We start from the raw sequence: 22,738 nt of genomic DNA, 5'->3' as shown, positions 1-22,738 counted from the left end.
TGGTAAGGAATTCATGCCGTTTCCTTTTTCAGCTTGCTTGTTAGCGTGTTAGATCTCAGTTTCTAGGTTTTTGGTTTTGTTTTGTTTTTTGTATTTGTGTCTTTAGATTGTGCCTTGCCAGTACATGCTGCAGACAATGAAGGATGAGCAAGTTTTCTACATTCAATACTTGAAGTCCATGGCATTTTCAGTGTACTGCCAGTGCAGGCGACCATTGCCTACACAGATCCACATTAAATCCCTCACGGGATTTGGGCCTGCAGCCAGCATTGAGATGACCCTCAAGAACCCTGAGGTGGGTATTGGCAGGACAGAAACTTAGAAAATTTATACTAAAATGCAAGCTAGGAGAGGTATTTTATCTAACCTAGAGATTGGCTGGTTGCTTAGTTGGCCTTCTACCTTGATACAAGAGTTGCTAGGCTGGATGTGGTGGCTCACGCCTGTTGTCTTAGCACTTTGGGAGGCTGAGGTGGGAGGATTACTTAAGCCTAGGAGTTTGAGACCACCCTGGGCAACATAGCAAGACCCCGTCTCCACAAATTTTTTTTTAAAAAATTAGCCAGGTGTGATGATGTGTGCCAGTAGTCCTGGCTGTTTGGGAGGCTGAGACGGAAGGATCACTTGAGGCCAGGCGTTTGAGATGGCAGTGAACTGTGATCACACAACCACTTCCGCCTGGAGAGTAAGACCCTGTCTCAAGCGGGGAATGAAAAAGAGTTGGCAGGTTTCTTTAACTCTTAGGTTTAAATAGAGGAGATAATTCTCTGAACTTTTAAGAATTTTTGAGAAAAGAGGCAAGCAAATTCTTACTGTTTTTTTTATGTAGGACTTTAGGCAATAATATATGTATCACTTTCAGTTTTTAATGTTTGAATTTTCTAAATTTATTTTCTTTATTTTTCTAAGCTACTCTGTGTCTTAGATCAGAAATCCTTTGCATTTTCTGGCTCTGGTCTGTATCCTGAGACAGCAGTTGTAGTTGTGTTTACTCTGCAGGGGGCCCTCATTTTCTGATGCACATACTTACAGGGAGTTGATTTCTCCTTTCCTTGCCTCAGTGCTTTGGTATGCAAATGAATGCATTTTCGCTCCATCTTTTTAAACCTACTTCCTACAGATATGTGTGGATTTCAAAGGGAATTTTACAGCACCAAAGCTAAACATGTTTTAAACAAAAGTTTTACACTTCCTTTGTTTTTCTAATCACCTTATCTTGAAGATAGGTATACAGGGCAATGTTCAGAATTTTCAAAGCCTTCGAAAATCAGTTCCCACAATTTTATTGCATGAAAAATACCCGATTAGTAAAAGCCAGCAAATACCTCTTTACCATAAGAGAGCTTCTTAAAACACCAATTGCTATTTTTAGTTGGTAATGTTGTTCTGAACAACTCTATGAAATGCTTGCACTTTTATAAGTAAAATGCTTGGAAGTGAAAAATGATGCAAGTAGTTAATACTGTGTTTGTTGTAACTTGGTTCAGGTCAGCTTAGTCCCAAGGGAGAAAAGCTGCTCAGCCGATGACCTACATTCACTCCAGTGTTATATAAAATTTCTATTTTAGGCAGTTTTAGTTTAGTTTATTCTTTGAGTTTAAAGTTTTCACTTCTGTGAGCAGTTCATCTGTTTTCTCTATTAAATTTTTCTAGAATTTCAAAAATAAACATCTCTACTTATTTTTCATTTTGTTTCCAGAAATTATGAATTATTGCCTTTTTAAAGGTTATTATTCTCAGCGCCATCAGGAGCTCATAAGATAAAGTGAGGTTTAGGTTAAAATAAATGGCAAAAAGACTTTGAGTAGTATGCTTTCTCTCCATTTTGCTTGAAGGAGGAAGAGAGAAACGATTTTACTTTATTAGAAACAAAAGAACCAAATGTTATAAATACTTGCTGAAGTTTATACTTTTTTTTTTTTTGAGACAGAGTCTCACTCTGTTACCCAGGCTGGAGTGCAGTGGCGCGATCTTGGCTCACTGCAAGCTCCGCCTCCTGGGCTCACGCCGTTCTCCTGCCTCAGCCTCCCAAGTAGCTGGGACTACAGGCGCCCGCCACCACGCCCGGCTAATTTTTTGTATTTTTAGTAGAGACAGGGTTTCACCATGTTAGCCAGGATGGTCTCAATCTCCTGACCTTGTAATCCGCCCGTCTCGGCCTCCCAAAGTGCTGGGATTACAGGTGTGAGCCACTGCGCCCGGCCTGAAGTTTATACATTTTAATCTGCATTAAGGTAATGGTTAGTTGCTCAATGCTGCCTCTGCCTCTGCCTCAGTCTGCAGCTAGAACACTGTGTTCTCGTTTGGTAAATATGGTTGAGCATCTACTGTGTGCCAGGTGCTCTCTTAGGTGCTGAGGATGCAGGGGTGAACAGAACAGGCCCCTGCCTCCATGCAGTTCTCATTCTCTGGGTGGCACAGTTTTATACAAGTTGTCACATGTGAAAGAATCTACTTTATAGTATTTATATGCATATTTTCAAATGCAATTGCTGTTATCTTTTGTTTTTTATGGAATATCTCACATCTCAGAACACAGTTTGGGAATCATATTTTATTTAGTGTTTCAGAAGCTATCTATTACATCTAAGATATTTCACATTTAGCCTTTTGTTTTGTAAAAAACTCCAGGCAAACTCAGCTGGACTTTTCTTTTTTTAGTAACAGCTTTATTGAGATACAATTCACATATCATGAAATTCTTTTTAAAAATTTCACAGTTTAGGCTGAGCGCAGTGGCTCTTGCCTGTAATCCCAACACTTTGGGAGGCCGAGGCAGGCGGATCACCTGAGGTCAGGAGTTCAAGACCAGCCTGGCCAACATGGCAAAATCCCGTTTCCACTGAAAATAAAAAAGTGAGCCGGGCGTGGTGGCGGACACCTGTAATCCCAGCTACTTGGGAGGCTGAGGCAGAAGAATTGCTTGAACCCAGGAGGTGGAGGTTGCAGTAAGCACAGATCACGCCACTGCACTCCAGTCTCGGTGACAGAGTAAGACTCTGTTTCCAAAAGAAAGGAAAACAAATTGTACAGTTCAGTGGTTTTTAGTATTTCCACAGAGTTGTACAGTCATCACTACTATCTAATTTTGGAACGTTTTCATCAACCCTCAAAGAAACACAGTATTCATTAGCACACACTACTCATTCCCCACTCCAGTCCCTGGCAACCACTGGTCTACTTGCTGTCTCTACGCAGCTGCCTGTTCTGGACATTTCGTGTAGATGGAATCATACAATATATGATTTTTTTTTTTTTTTCTTTTTTAGACAGGGTCTCATTAATATTGCTTGGGCTGGTCTTGAACTCCTGGCCTCAAGCAGTCCTTTCCCCAATTTTTTTACTTTTATTTTTGAGACAAGGTCTCGCTCTGTCGCCCAGGGTGGTGTGCAGTGGCAAGATCATGGTTACTTGCAGCTTCAACCTCCCTGGGCTCAAGTGATCCTCCTGCCTGAGCCACTGGAGTAGCTGGGACTACAGGCATGTGCCACTGTACCTTGCTAAAGTTTTGTAATTTTTTGATAGAGATGGGGTTTTACCATGTTGCCCAGGCTGGTCTTGAGCTCCTTGGCTCAAGCATTCTGCCTGCCTCAGCCTCCCAAAGTACTGGGATAATAAGCGTGAACCACCTCACCTGGCCATATGTGATATTTTATGTCTGGCTTCTTCCATTTAGCGTAATGATTTTGAGATTCATCCGTGTCATAACATGTACCAGCACTTCATTTCTTTTCCTGGCTAAATAATATTTCGTTGTATAGCTATACCACATTTTGTTTATCTATTCATTAGTTAATGGACATTTAGGTTGTTTCCACTTTTTGTCACTTGTGAATAATGCTGCTATGAATATTTGTGTACAAGGTTTTTGTGTGGACATAATATTTCTCTTGGTAAATACCTAAGAGCGCAATTTCTGGTCACGTGGAGAGTGAATTGATTAGTGTTAGATTAGCTTTGCAACTTTGAGCAAGTCATTGAATATTTCTCAGCCTGAGTTTTGAATCCCTGTGATGAATGAATGAGTTGGGTTATATTATTTTCACAGTCTCTTTTAGCTTTAAAATGGTGTCATTCTGTTACTACCGTGCCTAATGCTGTGTAGTTCAGGGGTCAGCAACTATGGCTTTGGGCTGAATCCGGCCTGCAGCTTGTACTTGAATGACCAGCTAGGTAAGAATGATTATTACTTTTTTGGTGTTTTTGAGACAGGGTCTCACTCTGTTGCCCAGGCTGAAGTGCAGTGGCATGAACATGGGTCACTGCAGCCTCGACCTTCCAAGCTCAGGCAGTCAGCATCTCAAGTACCTGGGACTACAGGCATGCACCATCATGCCTGGCTAATTTTATTTTACTTTTTGTAGAGGGAGAGTCTCACTGTGCTGGCCAGGCTGGCCTCGAACTCCTGGGCTCCAGTGATCCTCCCACTCCAGCCTCCCAAAGTGTTGGGATTACAGGCATGAGCCAACACACTTAGCCAGTGAGTACATTTTTACAAAAAGGAGAATGTGTGACAGCCATAAAAATCTAAACTTTATTCTCTGGTTTTCTTTTTTATAGAAGTTAGCTGACCCCTGTTGTAGTTTATTGAATAGTAAGATGTGTATGATAGCTGTAAAAAAATATGACAATTAAAAAATTTTCACATTAATCTAAAATATTTATATTTGGTAACAGCTGTTGATTTGATTTCTAAAATTACATACACAAACACACATATTAAACTATATGTACTGAAAAGTACTCAATCATAGGTATACTGCTTAATGAATTTTCAATAATTAAAAAAAATACCATTTAACAAGCGCAAGAAGCAAATACATAATCGGTATCCAGAGCCCCTCTTGTGGCCTCTCCAATCCCTTAAAGATAGTCACTATTCTGACTTCTAATAGTGTAGTTTTGCCTGTCTTTGACCTTGATATAAATTGAATCATCTACTTCATATTCTTTCACATTCGGCTTCTTTTATTCATTGTTGAGATTCATCTGTTTTGTTGCTTATAGTTTTTTCATTCTCATTGCTGTTTGATATTCTGATTCTGTTAACTACATCACAATTTATTATCTCTTTTACTGTTGATGAGTATTCAGATTATTTTCTGTTTGGAGCTATTGTGATTAATACTCTTGTGAATATTCTTATACCTGTTTTTTGGTAAACATGTGCATTTTATTGGTTCAGAGGGAGTATATGTTTGTTCAGCTTAAGCAGCAATGTATAAAAATTCTTGTTGCTCCATATTCTCACCAATATTTTCTCTTTTTTTATTTTCGACATTCTGGTGGTTGTGTAGCATTATCTCATTGTGGTTTCAGTTTCCCACTTGCCTAACAACTAATGAAGTTGGGCCAGTGTACTTTCTAAAATAGTAATTTCTTTTAATAAGGAAATACTGGCTTAATTGAGTTTCCCAGCTTACATGATTTAAATAATCATTTCGTTATGTGTCATCAATACTATTTATTTATCTAGTACTGGAGAGAAAGAGAGAGAGAAACGATTTATTACCATTACTCCTTGTGGGTCCCCTCAGTGTCGTTCTGGATTTTGTTGTAATCATTAAGTTGTGTGGCTTTGTACTGATGATGATTTTGGTTTTGATTTCAGCGGCCCAGCCCAATCCAGCTTTACTCCCCTCCCTTTATATTGGCCCCAATCAAAGACAAGCAGACAGAGCTGGGAGAGACGTTTGGTGAGGCGAGCCAGAAATACAATGTGCTCTTCGTGGGCTATTGCCTATCTCATGACCAGCGCTGGCTTTTGGCTTCCTGCACTGACCTCCATGGGGAATTATTGGAGACCTGCGTTGTAAATATTGCTTTACCAAGCAGGTGAGAAGGCTTGATGTTTATGGTGCTTGTAAATTGATGCTGTACCAGTCTTCAAATATGAATATTTCCTGTTTTCTATGTAAATGAAGTGGGCACACATGGATAGGTTCTTTGGAATTTCTAGTGTTTGTCTTACAAGTGATAACTCTGATTTATCTAGGGACCCCTTCCCTTTCCCCATTTCTTTCTTTGTTAGGTCGCGGAGGAGTAAAGTATCTGCACGTAAAATCGGACTACAGAAGTTATGGGAATGGTGCATAGGGATTGTCCAAATGACATCTCTACCCTGGAGAGTTGTAATCGGGCGACTTGGGCGTCTTGGCCATGGGGAGCTTAAAGGTGAGAAGTTTTTGAAGAAGTATTTGCAGAAAACAGAGGAAAAGGGCTGAGCTGATGTCATTAACTGAACTAAGGGAGGAAATGTTTAAATTTGTAGTAAGAATTAAGCAGATTCTATTTTATGGTTCTTTTGTATGTGCAGGATAAACCAGTTTTAAACTCTTCTTTGGCAACAAAATCATTTATCCAAATAAAATCTTAAATATTGAGCCCCAATATATAAAACAAAAAGTTTTATTAATATAAAAATGATAGTAAATTCACATTTCGAACATTTATTTATATATTGAGTCAATGAGAAGAACTAGTCAGTTTTAAGACAAAAATTTTATATCAGTGATTGTAGGTGACAGTTGAAGTCATATAAAAACAGCCTTCAATTTGTTTGGTGGTTGATGATGAGTTTTGTGTTTCTTTAGTTTTTTTGGTGGCACAACAGCAAGGAAATCCTGTTTCATGAGGACAAGTAGTTGTCAGTAGAAGCAGTCTTTATTCACATTGCCACTGTCTGATTTTCTTCAGCCTGGAAGCTCAAAAGAGCAGATTTTTGAAGTTCAGTCCCCAACTACCACTGCTTATATTCTTTTTCATAAATGTAACAGTCGGTTGGAAGCACTTTAACTGTAACACAACACAACTGACTACCAGCAGCTGCCTTGCTTGGTGCTGAGCCCAGCTCATTTACTATCCCAGTGTAGCTACTTGTACAGGTTTATGTGAATAGTATCAATAAGCTTAGATTATTTTTAAAGCCTTATTAATTAATGACACATTTATAAGAAGTTCAGTATATGCATTCAGATGGGAGAAGTTTTTTCCTAAGATCTGCACAAAAGAAAGACTTATGTCACAAATTAGCTTAGTGGCTTCCTGGGTGCAAATACATTAGAGCAGAGTCAGCAAAGTTTCTTCGTAAATGGCCAGATAGTAAATATTTTCAGCTTTGCAGGCCAGATGGTTGCTGTTGTGACTATTTAACTCTGCCATTGTAACATCAAAGCGGCTCTAGACAATACCTAAACGAGTGTGGACAGCTGTGTTTTAATAAAACTTTATTTACAAAAACAAACAGGAGGCAGGATTTGGCCTGTGGATCATAGTTTGCTTACCCCTGCATTAGACCATGTACGTTATTTCTTTGTAGGAAATTCACATCAGGTATTTGTAGATTCCCTAAACAAAAATCACTGGTACAGATATAACTTGCACTGTAGGAGTGCTTAAGTGTACCTCACTTCCTACAATGCAGGTTAAATCTGGTGTCAAATTTTCAAGGTTTAACAGCAGTTTATATAAATATTACATCATATGTATTAAGTAAATATTTTCTTTGGCATTTACAATTTTTTTTTTTTTTTTTTTAGTAATAAGTTGTACTGTAGACTAATAGACCCTTTTCATTTTTTAAAGGACTATCATAATGAATCTTGTATCAAGTGCCTGGAGGTCTAATACATTAGGGGATTCATCATTTTATTTCTGTCAGAATTTTCTGTCTTCCTCCCCAGTCTGCTTTTTCAGTCAATCTTATTTCTTAAAGGCTTTGAGCTATTCTTAACCCTTGGGGAAAGTTAGACTATAATAGGAAAGAAGAGGGAGGATAAAAATATAGAGTAATAGTCTAGTCACTTGGTATTTTGGAAAATTATTAAGGCCATCTCCTTCCTTTGTATGATTTTTATAAGGGCACATTCTTCTTCCTTATCTCTTAGTGGAGAGGAATGTGTGACTGGAGGAACCCATCAAAAGATTGAAAGAAAATGTATGTTCAGAAATAAAAACATGGGAAGAACCTAGTGTACAGGAAATCTGTTTACTAATCTACAGCTCCTTCCTTTGGGGATCCAAGGTCTGTGCCACTTTGCATCTCCATGGGACAGTGTGCGACAGGAGACTCAGGTTTCAGAGTCAGCTTTGTGAATTTCTGTTTCTTATCTCCAGAGTCTTTATGATGAAATACACACTGCCTTTTCTTTCTTACTTGGTTTGAAATATGAAGCTCACATCTGTGATTTTCCATAGTTTTAAAACACACATTCTTCATGTTCCTGGCCACTCTTATTTCAGCCACTTCAGTTTTGGGTTCTTTGGGAATATGGGAACAGTTTTCCATTCACTTGCTCTTTAAGGGGAGAAATGGCAGCTTATTTGGGGGAATAAAAGAGTGTGGAGGTAGAGCAGCCTGCACTGGTGTGGCATTTTATGAGCAAGATGGGATCCGAGAGCAGGGGCGATGCATAGGAATGGCACATACTTCATGTGTGTAAGGGAGGTCAGAAGAGGGGACCAAGTGCTTTCCACTTCTCAGAGTAACATAATCCTCCACAGTGCTCCAGTTAGGTATAATGCTTTTGTTTGGAGGCAATAAACATTAGAAAGAAAATGTATGCCAACTTTTCAGTCTCCGCTATTAGTGCAGCATCGTTTGGAGCACTTTACTCACACTCATTGTGAGCTCTTTGGGTGTTCTAAGAACTATTTCTCTTCATTTCTGCTGCTGCTTGCCTTTCATGGAAATAACTAACCTACAGCAATAACCAAAACTCAGGTTTACCTCCACCCACCAGTGCTCTCCTCCAGAGCAGAGTACTCAAAGAATTGAACCTTGAGAAGGAGGAGAAAGGACAGGGCAGCTAACACTGCTGCCATCATGGAAAAGCACTCTAAGTGCCTAAATCTGGTCTAGGTAGATTAGACTGGATTAGTGTTGGACTCTCAAAGGTCACTTCAGACATGACATCAGCCTACAGAATAGTAGGCCTTTGTTCCTTTGTTAATGAAGTGTAATAGAAGTCGAGTAACATTCTCTTTATAGCAAGGAGGGGAACCTCTGTAAAGCCATAATTCCCTTTAGGGCCCAACCTTGGAAATTCAATTACCGGGCAGAACTGCTAAAAAGCTCAAATCTCCCATCAGTATGAATTTCTAAAGACTGTGTATGACTGTGATACTTGATTTCAGATTGGAGTATCCTCCTTGGAGAATGTTCACTACAGACAATCAGCAAAAAGCTCAAGGATGTGTGCCGGATGTGTGGAATCTCTGCCGCAGACTCTCCTTCTATCCTTAGTGCCTGCCTGGTTGCCATGGAGCCCCAGGGGTCCTTTGTAGTGATGCCAGGTAAATTTCTTCATGTCATTGTCATTAGTTACATATCACATCAATTCAGTCCACTCAAACTTAAGTCCACAGACAAGCGTAGAATTGTCTTCATTATATTTCTATGAGAGAAGATTGTATTTGGGGCTTAAAGATGGAAAACGTTCGATCCCTTCCATGGGGAGTGGTTTGTGATTTTATCATGTTTGTTGACCAAAGCTCGGAAGAAAGACTAAGTTCTGAATATAATTGAGATCTCATAGAATCATGGCTAATGACTGTTACCTGACCCCAGTTTGTTGTTAGTATATGAAGATCACCTTCCAAAGAACTACAAAGTAGACCCCAGCATGATGCATATTTGAATATCCTTTTGAAGACATGCATTTGGCAGAATCCCACAACACCCTGGAAGGGATGTTTCTGTAGTCTCTCTGATATGGTTGAAGATGAATGGGAAGGCAATTTAGCACAGTACCTGGTACACAGTAAGCTCTCAATAGATGTAGGTGTCATTTGTGGATGGCCAAAACATGTGACCACAGAATTTCTTAAGAATCTGGCTGGTTTTTTAAAACCAGCAACTAAGCGATTTTATACTTTTATAACCTATCTTTACCATCCAGATATTTCTTGAATCCAATGGGGGACCTTCCCCACTTATTCCTTATAAAAGTCAATAGTATTGTGGTGTGAGAATGGGGTTACTTGTCATCAATCCAGTGAGAGACAGATGTCCTCATTAGACCATAGGTTACCTCTGTTGCCTCTACCACTTGGGCAGTTACGTAACTTCTTTGTGCTTTTGTCCTCATCTATAAATGGGGATCATAGTTCCTACCTTCAAATGCTGTGGTGATCAAATGCAATAACTTGAATGAAGAGTTTAGCACAAATGCTGGCATGTAGTAAGCATTCAGTAAGTGTTACAACATATATTGATTTTTATGGTACTATTTCTATAGGATTGTTAACCATTTAGAACAGTACTTTATAAATTGTGAACAACCAGAGGAGGAAAGAAAGTAGGGGGTTTATTTTTAGAAATACTTCTTATGTAAGTAATTAAAACATTTAGTGGACTTGATCCAATTTTATCTTAACCTTTTCAATGTGAAATGAAACTTGGGTTATTATAGATAGCTATGTGCTCTGAGTCAGTTTCTTTGAAGATATTTAAACAATTGGACTCAACTTTGAGTGTGTATTTATCATGGCATTTTCATCAGACTCATACCACTCCAGATCGTTGATTGATATAATTCTTTTTATTTTTTTCTTTAAAGATGCTGTCACAATGGGCTCTGTTTTTGGCCGAAGTACTGCACTGAACATGCAGTCATCTCAGCTCAACACCCCTCAAGATGCTTCTTGTACACACATCTTGGTGTTCCCAACATCATCAACCATCCAGGTGGCTCCAGCCAACTACCCCAATGAAGATGGGTTTAGCCCCAACAATGGTGAGTAGAAGACCTGCATGGATAGTGCTCACCTTCGTGCAGGGCAGAGCTGGATTATGGAATCACTGGGCTGCCCTGCCACATGGCTTTTCTGTATTGTAATAAACAACCCAGGAACTATAAAGAGGGGGTAGATGGTTTGAGAATCTTTTTGGTCTTAAAGCTTTAATTTATCTGCACAATTACCAAAACCAAATAAATATTTTCCTCTTTTGGGCAATTGACTTTCTTCTGTTTTTCATTAAAGGCAAAAAATAATATCTGTGTGGCAGTGTTCTGTACTTGGGTGCCACTCTTTCAGCAAATATTTGAAGATGTGATCTGAAATGTTTGAAGTACTAAGCAATATGAAGAGAGCACGTTCCTTTAGCTAGTTGATGGGAATCTAATTTGCTATAGAGAAACTCCTTATTTGATGATTCTTAATGGAAATTTTTGAGTATCTGTTAAGGCATCTGTTTTAAAAAATGATCATTTATAAACTATAAAATGCTCAATACTGTGCATCCATTTGCATTGTTTTTGAAGAAATTGTAACACCTACCAGTGTTTACTTATGGTAAAGGGGATGGGGAAAAGGAGACCAAATTTTATGTCTGGTATGATTACAATGGATTAACAAATATATGAGAAAATAAAAGAATCATAGAAAAAAAAGGTCATGGTGATTGGGTTCTAGGTGATGGTTTTCACTTTTTATACTTTTCTTTAGAAATTTTCTGCTGTGGATGTACCTTACTTTTATAGTGTTGGGGAGGATTTCTTAATGAAAACATTGAGCCAGGCGCACCCAATGCCTGTAATCCTAGCACTTTGGGAGGCCGAGGCAGGCGGATCACTTGAGGTCAGGAGTTTGAGACTGGCCTGGCCAACATGGTGAAACCCCATCTCTATGAAAAATACAAAATTAGCCATAAATCACTTGAACCCAGGAGGCGGAGGTTGCAGTGAGCTGAGGTGGTGCCACTGCACTCCAACCTGGGCAAAAGAGTGAGACTCTACCTCAAAAAAAAAAAAAAAAAAAAAAAAAAAGAGGGAGGGAGAGAGAGAGAGAAAACATTGTGCTTTGATTTGCTTTTGGAATAGGTCTCCATTTTCAGGGCAAGTTCACACCCATTAACATGCATTCATTCAGCCTCTGGTGTTTTAGATGCTAATTGGATACATTGATGGAGTCTACTGTGTTTTTGAATGGTGTCAACTTTAATGATTAAATTGCTGCTTTAGCTCTTTAGCCATGTTTTTATGTGCCTTTGGAGGCTGTGTAGAGTGTTGGTTTTTATGTTACATTCTTGATTGCATTCTGTTAATACTTTACATAAGGAGATCATAGGCGAGAGCACAAATCGAGAGAGTAATTTGTAATAGCTTGCGCTCAGTACGTCCTCCTGCATCTCAGTTCTTAACTGGGTGTGTCCAGAACAGCCATATGCCAACAAAACGTGACATAGGTTCGGTTGGATTATTATGATAATTGATATGGACTATCTTTTTAATTTTTGTGCTTTTTTCCCCCCCTCTTCCCTCTAGATGATATGTTTGTTGACCTTCCATTCCCAGATGATATGGACAATGATATTGGCATATTAATGACTGGGAACCTCCATTCCTCTCCCAACTCCTCCCCAGTACCCTCCCCAGGCTCTCCTTCTGGAATTGGTGTGGGCTCTCACTTCCAGCATAGTCGGGTAAGGATGATTTGGAGTACATTGTTTAAGACAACCACAGCCTTCAGGAAGATAATTCGCTTGACATCCGATCATCTTGTTCCTACACGCACAGTTCTTGATGGTCTGGGTCCTTGGTACAAGTGAAATAAGTGTGGGAAACTGACTGTAGTTCCATTTTGAATACAAGGCAGGAATTTGAAATAAATGTGTTATCATTTCTGATGAATAAGTTTTATCAGAAGACTAGTCCTGTTACAGATGCAAGGGTTTTTTATGCATTGTTTTCTTAGCAAAAATTAGTTCTAGTTGCTTGCTGCTTCCCAGTTGTTTTTTTTTTTTTCAGTGTTATTTTTTGCCAAAATAGTGGCTTTTAAGAGATAAGTACAACAACCGTACTTATTCAACAGTAACTGTGCTGATTGAAGAACAAGTTGTTGGTGATGGCTTGTTCTGAAAGGAGCCTGCCATGTTCTTTGCGTGTCCTGGCTTAGTCATTTTGCAGCCTTCTTTCTAGTCGACCCACAGGAATGGCAAGAGCCACCAGGAGATTGATTTTACAGATATGTCCAGGTTAATGCCAGAGTATTAAGGAAAAAACCAGAGCTTACAACTGGTTTCATCTTTAAATATCTCAGGGATATTGGAGGTGAATGAACAGAAGATTTAAGAGTTAGAGGGTTCTGCCACAGCTTGTGGTAACTTTGCTTCAGTTAGATGATTCCTGCTGCATCACTGTATTGTACTGTTTATTTAAAATGCTACGAGATTGAGGGGTTAAGACTTAGAAAAATAGCTATGTCTGGTATCTTAGACTGAACAAGCATAAGCAACCCTGCTCACACTCATTTATTTAGACACAAAGATGGATATAAAGGACTAAAGTTTTCACTGGGGAGACTTTTATTCCCAGCACTGAATTTGTTAGACGATGGAGAAAAAGAAGGTTTCTAACTTAGATTAGTCACAGAGCAGGTGAGACCAGAGGAGGGCATCTCAGTGTGTTCCCATGTTATACCTGCCGCTGTTACCCTCTTCTGGAAGGAAGGGGTTTTAAGTCTTTGTTTCCTTTGCAGTTACTTACCAGTTAATGACAATTTGTTCATGGGAAATGGTTGTGATAGGAACAAAAACCACAAATTTTACATTGCCTGTTTTTTAAAAGTTAGGTTTAATTTGAATTCTGTAGGCAAATAGCATAGTAGCTAAGAATGCATGCCCCCGAGTCTGTTAAAGACAATTCTGAATTGCAGGTCTGGGCCTGCGGGCTTTGTGACCTTGGACAACCTAACTTCACCTCTTTTAGCCTGAGTTACCTTATCTGTGAAGTGGAATAATAGCAACTACCTCCCAGTACCTGTTTTTGTAATTCAGTTTATGCATTAACAAAGAATTGGTCATTAAAGTATAATGTTAGTTGTGTAAGAAACAGAGGTATGCTGTGTTTCTCCCTTTTTTTGGAGCCTTAAGCACTAAAGTCTTTAATTCAGTGTCATGATTTAGACAGTGCTGTTCTGAAGCTAGCCAGGTGGCCTTTTTCAATCCTGAGCACCTGCAGCCAGGTGACCTCCAAGAGGCTTTAAGCATTTCCTTTTTCTGAAGCATTAAACATTCTTTGATATCCAGTTAAGACATTATAGCAGGGAGAAGAATGCCTTCAAAGTGGCAGTAAATTTTTTATTTTTTAACCAACTCAGAATTGATACAGTTTGATGTAGTAGCTGCAGATTATTTTTTCCTTCTAAACAGAAGGCTTTTTTTTTTTTTTCTTTTGGAGATGGAGTCTCACTCTGTTGCTCAAGCTAGAGTGCAATGGCGTGATCTTGGCTCACTGCAACCTCCGCCTCCTAGGTTCAAGAGAGGAGCCTCCTGAGTAGCTGAGATTACAGGCATGCACTACTATGCCTGGCTAATTTTTGTATTTTTAGTAGAGTTGGGGTTTCACCATGTTCACCAGGCAGGTCTCGAAATTCTGACCTCAAGTGATCTGCCCGCCTCAGCCTCCCAAAGTGCTGGGATTACAGGTGCGAGCCACCACACCCAGCCTAAACAGAGACTTTTAAAAACAAATGGCTTACTTATTGCTTACATGAAAGGTACATTTCCAGTTGTTGAAGCTAGCTAAAAGAATTACAGATAAGAAAAATGTCAGCTGCAGCAAAACATAGTGAGCCTCTTCCAGGAGTCTCTTACTAAGGGGAATGCTGCAGATGGAAACATGGCTTCTCTGTGAGCAGATCTTGCACTACTGGCAGCTCAGGAACATTTGTGCTGTGCACGTACTGGTGTCACATTGTCCTGGTCAAGCTGGTGAGCTCGTGTGTCTGTGGTTGGTTGCTGGTGAAAGAGCACCTGCGTATGGTAGAAACTTCTGCTGTCAGAGATTGTAATCTTTCCATTTTAGTTTGTTACATCACGATGCCATGGAATTGATCTCCCATCCCATAGAAAAGAAACCCAAGCAAATAAATCTGTACTTAGTTGACTGAGGCTGGCAGCTTTGCTGGCATCTTCTCTATGTGTGCAGCAAAGACAGTGCCGGCCCTGCTTTCCTTTCTCAGCCACCTGTGGCTTTCTATGAGATGCTGCCACAAAGGGGATCACTCACTGCAGTGTGCAGAGTGAACTGACGAAAGTTTGTTTTTCAAGGTTTAAGATAAATGTTGATCATGCTTTTGGGATTTTTGTTTTTCAGAGCCAGGGTGAGCGTCTTCTTTCTAGAGAAGCACCAGAGGAACTAAAGCAGCAGCCCCTGGCCCTTGGGTATTTTGTATCAACTGCCAAAGCTGAGAATCTTCCCCAGTGGTTTTGGTCATCGTGTCCCCAGGCTCAAAACCAGTGCCCTCTCTTCTTAAAGGTTGGTTTGGTATCATATTAGAAGTTTGCAAGGAATGAGTGATTTATGCTTAAATTTAATTTTGGTTAGAAATTTCAGTTTTAGGCATCATAATCTTATTCTGTTCCTTTTTTCTCTTGTATCTACTTACACTCTGAGGAAATTTTACAGTTGTAGGTGGAGAGTAGAATTTAGGAGGACCCAAAACCATGTCACAAAGAAATGAATCACAGTAGCCGAAGGAGGAGACAGTGGGGCCCAGAGGGTAAATCTAGGGTGGATACATGGGGTTCAGTGTAATGGTCTTTCTCCAAGTCTATATTGCATCACTATCAGTAAAGTTAAGCCTACGTCGAAGGTATAGTAACCAGCCGTCCTCTTCCTCCCCTGCCATGGACTCCTCTCATTCTTCATTAGAGCAGGGTAAGAGTCGGCTAAAAACATCGCACATTTGCACTTCCTCCTTCGTTTATATTTCTCGGAACCTTTTAATCCCAATTTTAAAGGTTCAAAACGAAAGATCCCCTATTTGCAGTTTGTATTAAAAACAACAATACCTAGAATGAAATCCATTTCTTGCCCACAGATTGGCAAAAATACAAAGATTTGGCAACATACTGTGTTGGCACAGATGTGGGGAGCAGGCCCTGGTGTTGGTGGAATTGCTGAATAATACAGCCCTACACACTACCATTTTAGGGCAGCATTCCCACCTCTAAGGAAGAGCCCAAAGGTTCTTTGCCAAAACAGAAAATGACATATGTCCAAGACTAGAAAGAACCTAAGTGTCATCAGTGATGGACTGATTGAATCAACTGTGGCACATCCAGACAGTGAAATGTTAATCATTTGCAACAAAATGGAGAATATTTCTGTGTAATCATTCTGTGGAGTAGCGATTACCGTGGAGTAATCTGTAAGATATGCGTATTCACACACATATACACACACACACAGCTGATTATATTTTCAAAAACAAATGATGGAAATCAAACCAAAAACTTAGTGAAGCAATGATCTTTTCCTAATGACTTTAACATACTATTATAAAATCAAAGAAGGTTTATAAAAATGCATGTGTTCTGTATTTTGAATTAGAATTATCAGTATGAGCGTAGATTTATTTTTCCTCTCTAAAAAAGTATACACATTTTTTTTAGCTCTGTCTGCTGAAAAAGCTAAGCAGCAGTAAACACCTCTGTTGCCACAATTGTGGTTCCTACACACCATTGTCACTTAAAGGTACTATGGTTCTTTGAAGAGATGACTGATTCCAGGTATGAAGCAGGAAATGTTCCCAATGAACCTAGAGCATCTTGTCACACCTAAAAGCAAGAAAGTTACCAAAGATCATGATGGTCCATCAGGGCCTCAGGAGCCATCTTAGAGGGCAGCTCGATTGTCCAGGGCTAGGATGGGACCGTGTGATCATTAAAACAAATGATGACAGTGATAGAATGAAACAAATCCTTGGTTCATAATTGTGTTGGAAAACAAAAAATCAGTCATTTTTAACTGCTAGAGCATCAGCTCAGTCTGAAAATAAAAAATAAAGAGAAAGCATTTATATATTGCCTCTCGTTTACATATAAAGTAACACCAAAACCATTCGGTGAAAACTTGATGAGGAGCTTTATGATGGGTGTAGCATGCTGGTACCACCTGAACCCAGTGATGAGTCATGTTACTTCAGGTGGGACAGTAGACATTTCGTGCCTTTAATCATTTGTCACGTACAGATCATGTTGGCTCATGATTTTAGTAAACCAAATATAAAAAGACATTTTTGAGATAACAAGGGAGTATTATCTTATTATCCTGCAGATGGGGTGATTGGGGTGATAATATTAAGGAATCATTGTGAATTTTTATTGTGTGATAATTACTGTTATGTTTAAAGGTCCTTATGTGAGATATCTCTGACTTTTTACAAGCAAAATGATACAATATTTGTTTTATGGGTTTTTTTGTTTGGTTTTTGTTTGTTTGTTTGTTTTTTTTTTTTTTGGAGACAGAGTCTTGCTCTGTTGCCCAGGCTGGAGTGCAGTGTTGCAATCACAACTCACTGCATCCTCATCCTCCCAGGCTCAAGCAATCTTCCAGCTTCAGCCTTCCGAGTAGCTGGGACTACAGGCACAAACCACCATGCCCAGCTAATTTTTTTTTAAATGTTTTGTAGAGATGGTAATATTTGTGTTTTGTTTAAAATAATTCAGAAGAATGAAAACAAAAAAGTGGTGAATATTGATAATTGTTACATCTTGGTGATATCAATTCATGGGACCTTATTATATATTAGAGTATTTTTGTGTGCGCTAGATTATTTCCATTGAAGAAACAAAATACAGTAGACCAAAAAAGCCCAAAAAGTTTGCCTCCCCCCCCCCCCCCCAACCCTAGGATGAGAAGTTACTTGGGATTACCTTGGGGGTTACTGAGCAGGTTAAAATTTATAGACTCATAGAAACTCTGACTTCTAAGGACTTTTGGGAGCATCTGCTTCTGGCAGACATGGCCCCCCTCACTTCTGCACTGTGATTGTCTAGACCAGAGAGGTAACTCCCTTTGTTTTTTCACCAGGCTTCGCTGCATCACCACATTTCAGTAGCACAGACAGACGAACTTCTGCCTGCCAGGAATTCTCAGCGGGTTCCACACCCTCTTGACTCCAAAACTACGTCTGATGTTTTAAGGTAGGTACCAACCTAGGCATCATAGCAGTGCAGTTTGAAATGATATTCCTTTACTGTTGTCTTTGCAAGGTGTTTTAATCTAAGTGTGGTATTCATAGAAAAGCTGCCATTTGTGCAGTGAAACAGTATCTGATGAGTCAGTGACAGCTGCAGTCCCCCATAGCTGCATGGGACAGGCAGTGTAACACATTGGATTCAGTTAGGCAGTGATGTGCATTTATAATTGCCTTTGCTTCCCGTTCAGAGCAAGCACTTCACGGTGATGAAGAGAGGTCAGATCTCGGGGGTGGATAGTTAGAAGACAGTATCTGGAACTTTTAAAGCACCTCACATTGAAAATACTTTTTATGCTTCCTGTTTCTTTTTTCTTTTTTTTCTTTTTTCTTTTTTTGTTTTTGAGACGGAGTCTCGCTCTGTCACCCAGGCTGGAGTGCAGTGGTGCGATCTCAGCTCACTGCAAGCTCTGCCTCCCAGGTTCATGCCATTCTCCTGCCTCAGCCTGGGTGACAGCTTTTTTTTGTATTTTTAGTAGAGACAGGGTTTCACCGTGTTAGCCAGGATGGTCTCGATCTCCTTACCTCATGATCCACCCACCTCAGCCTCCCAAAGTGCTGGGATTACAGACGTGAGCTACCGATTATGTTTTTTTTTAAATGAACTAGAATATAAATGACATAGTAGGGAAATGCATCCCAGAAATGGGTATTAATCAAACCACAGACATTCTTCATCTACCTTGAGAAAAGATACAGGCCTTTTCTAATGTTTTATAACTCTTAAATGGTTAGGAAATGATAAGATACTGTACATTATAGATTAATGTATAATTATAGTTATGGATAAAAATAACCTGATCAACATAAATTTGGCTTTCAGGCCCCCTAGAGCAAGGGTCCCCAACCCCTGTCCATGCCTTGTTAGAAACCAGGCCGCACAGCGGGGGTAAGTGGCAGGCGAGCGAGCATTACAACCTGTGCTCTGCCTCCTGTCAGGCAACGGCATTAGATTCTCATAGGGGCACAAACCCTATTGTGAACCGCACATGCAAAGGATCTAGGTTGTGCACTCCTTATGAGACTCTTAATGCCTGATGATTTAAGGTGGAATAGTTTCATCCTGAAACCATTCTCCACCACGTGGAAAAATTGTCTTCCACAAAACCGGTCCCTGGTGCCAAAAAAGGTTGGAGACTGCTGCCCTAGAGGAACACTGCCCAATAGAAATATAATGTGAACCTCAAACTAATTAAAATTTTTCTACTAGCCACATTAAAATAGTAAAAAGAAACTGATGAATTTTAATAATATATTTTATTTAACTCAATATATTCAAAGTATTATTTCAACATGTACCAATATAAAAATATTCATGAAATGTTTACATACTTTTCTTTTTTTCTTTTTCTTTTTTTTGGAGATGGAGTCCTGTTCTGTCACCCAGGCTAGAGTGCAGTGGCATGATCTCACTGCAACCTCCGCCTACAGGCTCAAGCGATTCTCCTGCCTCAGCCTCCCAAGTAGCTGGGATTACAGGCATGCACCACCACGCCTGACTAATTTTTGTATTTTTAATAGAGATGGGGTTTCACCATGTTGGCCACCTGGTCTTGAACTCCTGACCTCAGGTGATCCACCGACCTCGGCCTCCCAAAGTTGCTGGGATTACAGGCATGAGCCACTGCACCTGGCCCCTAAGTGTTTGGGCTCCAGTGCCTACTTTTACCTGCAGTCCACGCAAGTTCTGACTGGCCTCACTGGCAGAGCTCGGTGGCCATGTGTGGCTGGTGGCTACTGTACTGGATAGTCCATGTCTAGAAGGAAGGAGGAACATGAGACAAGGATGAGGGAAAGAGCCTGGGGCAAGTTAAAGGATGCCTTTGAGACGTCCTTCCTGCTAAGATCTGGAATGTGTTAGAATCTGAGAACCAGCCTGCCCCTCTTGAGGCTCATGCCCCTGCTCTGTGTGTTCTCTTTGGCAGGTTTGTTTTGGAGCAGTACAACGCTCTGTCCTGGCTCACGTGCAATCCAGCCACCCAGGACCGTACTTCCTGCCTTCCCGTCCACTTTGTGGTGCTCACTCAGTTGTACAATGCCATCATGAATATACTTTAATTGGAAAAGCACTTGTTCTCTCTGGCTCAGTTCCTTCTCCCTGCAACCTCAGCCCAAGGAACCTGCTACACTCTGCAAATAACCCACATCCTTTTCTTCAGACCACTCTCCACAGTCCTGCACTGTGATTCCTTCTCAGCAGGCACATGTCAATTTTGCAGTGTTCATTACCAGAGTGACTCCTTGACACTTCTCTCATGGACCTGGAAACTTCCATACGTGATGACTTTCAGCCAGTGCGGTGGTGTGTGTAGCCCCCAACCACTGGTCCCAGGAAGTGGTGGTTGTTGGTGGCTTTTCAGCAGGAAACAGAAGAGACAGTGTCCTTTTGCACAAGAGTCTGTGTTTTCAGCCTCTGTATACAATTGAGGGCAGTCTAGCCCTTTGGATGAAATCCTCTAGTTACTGGTGTATGGCCTGTGGGTTACCTGAACTCCATAATCTGGGACTTTTTAAAAATGAGAACCAGCTCAAGTACATGGTTTCATACTGGGGTTCCTGTCTCCCTAGTGCTCCCGTCCAGATTGGCATGAGTGCTTCGGTTGACTTCACACCTGTGTGTGGATGCAGAAGGTCTGGAGACAGCTTCATTTTGTTTATTTATTTTAATTTGTTTTGTCATATGGTTTTTGCGACTTTGTTTTTTTAATTCACGAGGACCAGGTACAGTAGCTGAAACCCAATTCAGATCCACCATAGGATTCTTTGACTACATACCTCTGTCCTAGAAGCCGGAAAAGGAGTAAAAACACATTGGGGAGATCATGCCTAAAAGTAATATATTCAAAACCACCCAGCAGTAGGTTTTGTTAACAACAAACTGAGTTTTAAAAGTTCTGCCATGTTAAGTGGCCAGCATTTCATGAAGGATAACATTTTTATACAGAAGGCAGTCAAGCTCAACTCAGAGCCATGGAGGCAAGTACCTTAATTAGTTTTATATAGTCACAACGGAAATATATTTTCTAGTGAATTCTTATCGAAAGCCAGGTCTCTCCTCTCATTAGATCAAAAGGGACTTATGTACATACAACAATTGAAAGTGTTTGCTCATGAAATCAGTTATAAATATGGTGAATTTTTTCTGGACCATAGGAATATTATTTCAAAGAAATATTACAACTTAACCATTAAATTAGTACTTGAAGTTGAGCCTTTGTGGTGGGACTTTTTAAAAAATGCCTTTTTAAAGCATTAATGGCTAATTGAAGTATTTTATGACTCCTCATTCCTGGCCCAGAGGGTTGTCTTTGAAACCCTGTTTCTAACCCTTGTGTTGTGTGTTTCTGTCTGAGGGCAGTGGGTGTGTACTGGCCTCCCGGGAGCCACTGTGACCAGGCCTTTGAGCTCTTGTCATCTGTGGAGAGAATCATGCAAATTTTAAAAGTTCTTCCAAGAGACTTCCATGTCCTGGTTATTAACAAAAAAGGAAAAATGTAATAATTGATATGATTTTGTAAAAGTATTTTTCTTGAAATAATCTAAAGTTTAAAACATTATATTAAAAAAAAAAAAGTGTGGTGGGAATGTGAAAGCAGAGAAATAACTTGTAAATGGATAATTTTCTTCTCTGTACCACCAACTGAAGGGGGGGTTGACTTTCGCAATGTATAGGATAAAAAATCTGATATATCAAACCATTTGTATCTAATGTGTACAGTGTAAAATTGACTTTAAAAATATTGCAGTGCTATTTTTTCTTAATCAGAAAGGAAAATTCTCAAGGCCTTTTGAAGAGCATAAGAAGATGAAGATTGTAAACTTGTATAAAATTATCTTGGTGAGAAGACAAATTGTAAAGTAGATATTTGTAATCTTTTACCACTTTGGGGTTGCTTTTTTCCCGGAATTCATCAGAACTTTGAATTTTTTTTTAAATGGGCTGTTTTTAATGCAGGGGCTTTTCTTCCCTAGAAACCCAATTCTAAGCAGAAAAAGAAAAAAAACATAAAAAATAAAAAACCCCTACAAAAAACTTAAAAAAAAAAATGGCAGCAAAGGGTAGTTTTCATCTGGTGTCTTTTATTTAAGTTTTTTAAGTTAAGAAAAGCTGGTGACATATTTATACGTTTTTGTGCAAAAATAAATGAATGGCAATAGATTTTAAAAAATCTTATTATGTACTTCTGTGTGAAAAAGTCTGTATAATATTTCCCTTAAATATGCATTATTTTACTTGTGAGTTTTTTACTGAATTAATCTGAAATGTACAAGCCCTGGATTTGCTACAGAGTGAGAAGTTATTTTATTTTTTTTTATTTTTAATTTTGGAAATTCTGCAGAAATCAGAACTCTTACCATGGTTTGAACAAAAAAAGGGGAAGTGGGGAGGGGAGAAGGGTGGGATTGTCCAGCATGCTTGTATGTATATTTCAGAACCTTTTTTAAATGTAAAAGCTGTACATTTCTGGGAAGTTCTGAATTTCTTTTGTTTCCTTTTTTCCTTCAAGCATTTTGCAGTGAGCTTCTTTTATATATAGCAAACAATTTGAAAGAATACAAAAATATGTGAAGTTCATTTAAAAAAATAACTACAGTATAGCGCTGGTACAGTACACTAAAAGACTTTGATAAAAAGAAACAATAATAAAAGGCCTCCATTTTAAATGTCATTCATATATACCTTGTGGATGAGAGCTATATACTTTTACACACTTTTTTAGAGGAATAAATTATTGAATTACTGAAACTTTGA

The 22,738-nt window shown here is 39.5% G+C and overlaps 1 protein-coding gene across 3 annotated transcripts in view; it reads left to right on the top strand.

Moving 5' to 3' along the window:
• The window catches only part of MED13L (mediator complex subunit 13L), a 317,548-nt gene extending 295,205 nt beyond the window's left edge, over positions 1–22,343 (top strand). For all 3 annotated transcript variants that reach the window (XM_008004842.3, XM_008004841.3, XM_073021142.1), the window contains 9 exons: positions 107–295; positions 5,612–5,835; positions 6,032–6,174; positions 9,136–9,294; positions 10,560–10,736; positions 12,267–12,424; positions 15,099–15,260; positions 17,820–17,932; positions 19,911–22,343. In XM_008004842.3, coding sequence (XP_008003033.1) covers positions 107–295; positions 5,612–5,835; positions 6,032–6,174; positions 9,136–9,294; positions 10,560–10,736; positions 12,267–12,424; positions 15,099–15,260; positions 17,820–17,932; positions 19,911–20,043 — 1,458 coding nt within the window. In that variant the 3' untranslated portion in view covers positions 20,044–22,343. The remainder of the gene's footprint in view (positions 1–106; positions 296–5,611; positions 5,836–6,031; positions 6,175–9,135; positions 9,295–10,559; positions 10,737–12,266; positions 12,425–15,098; positions 15,261–17,819; positions 17,933–19,910) is intronic.
• The last annotated feature ends 395 nt before the right edge of the window (positions 22,344–22,738 follow it).

This window comes from Chlorocebus sabaeus, chromosome 11 (genome assembly GCF_047675955.1).
Source record: "Chlorocebus sabaeus isolate Y175 chromosome 11, mChlSab1.0.hap1, whole genome shotgun sequence".
Classification (NCBI taxonomy): domain Eukaryota; kingdom Metazoa; phylum Chordata; class Mammalia; order Primates; family Cercopithecidae; genus Chlorocebus; species Chlorocebus sabaeus.
This window is presented reverse-complemented; position numbering and strand designations above follow the sequence as displayed.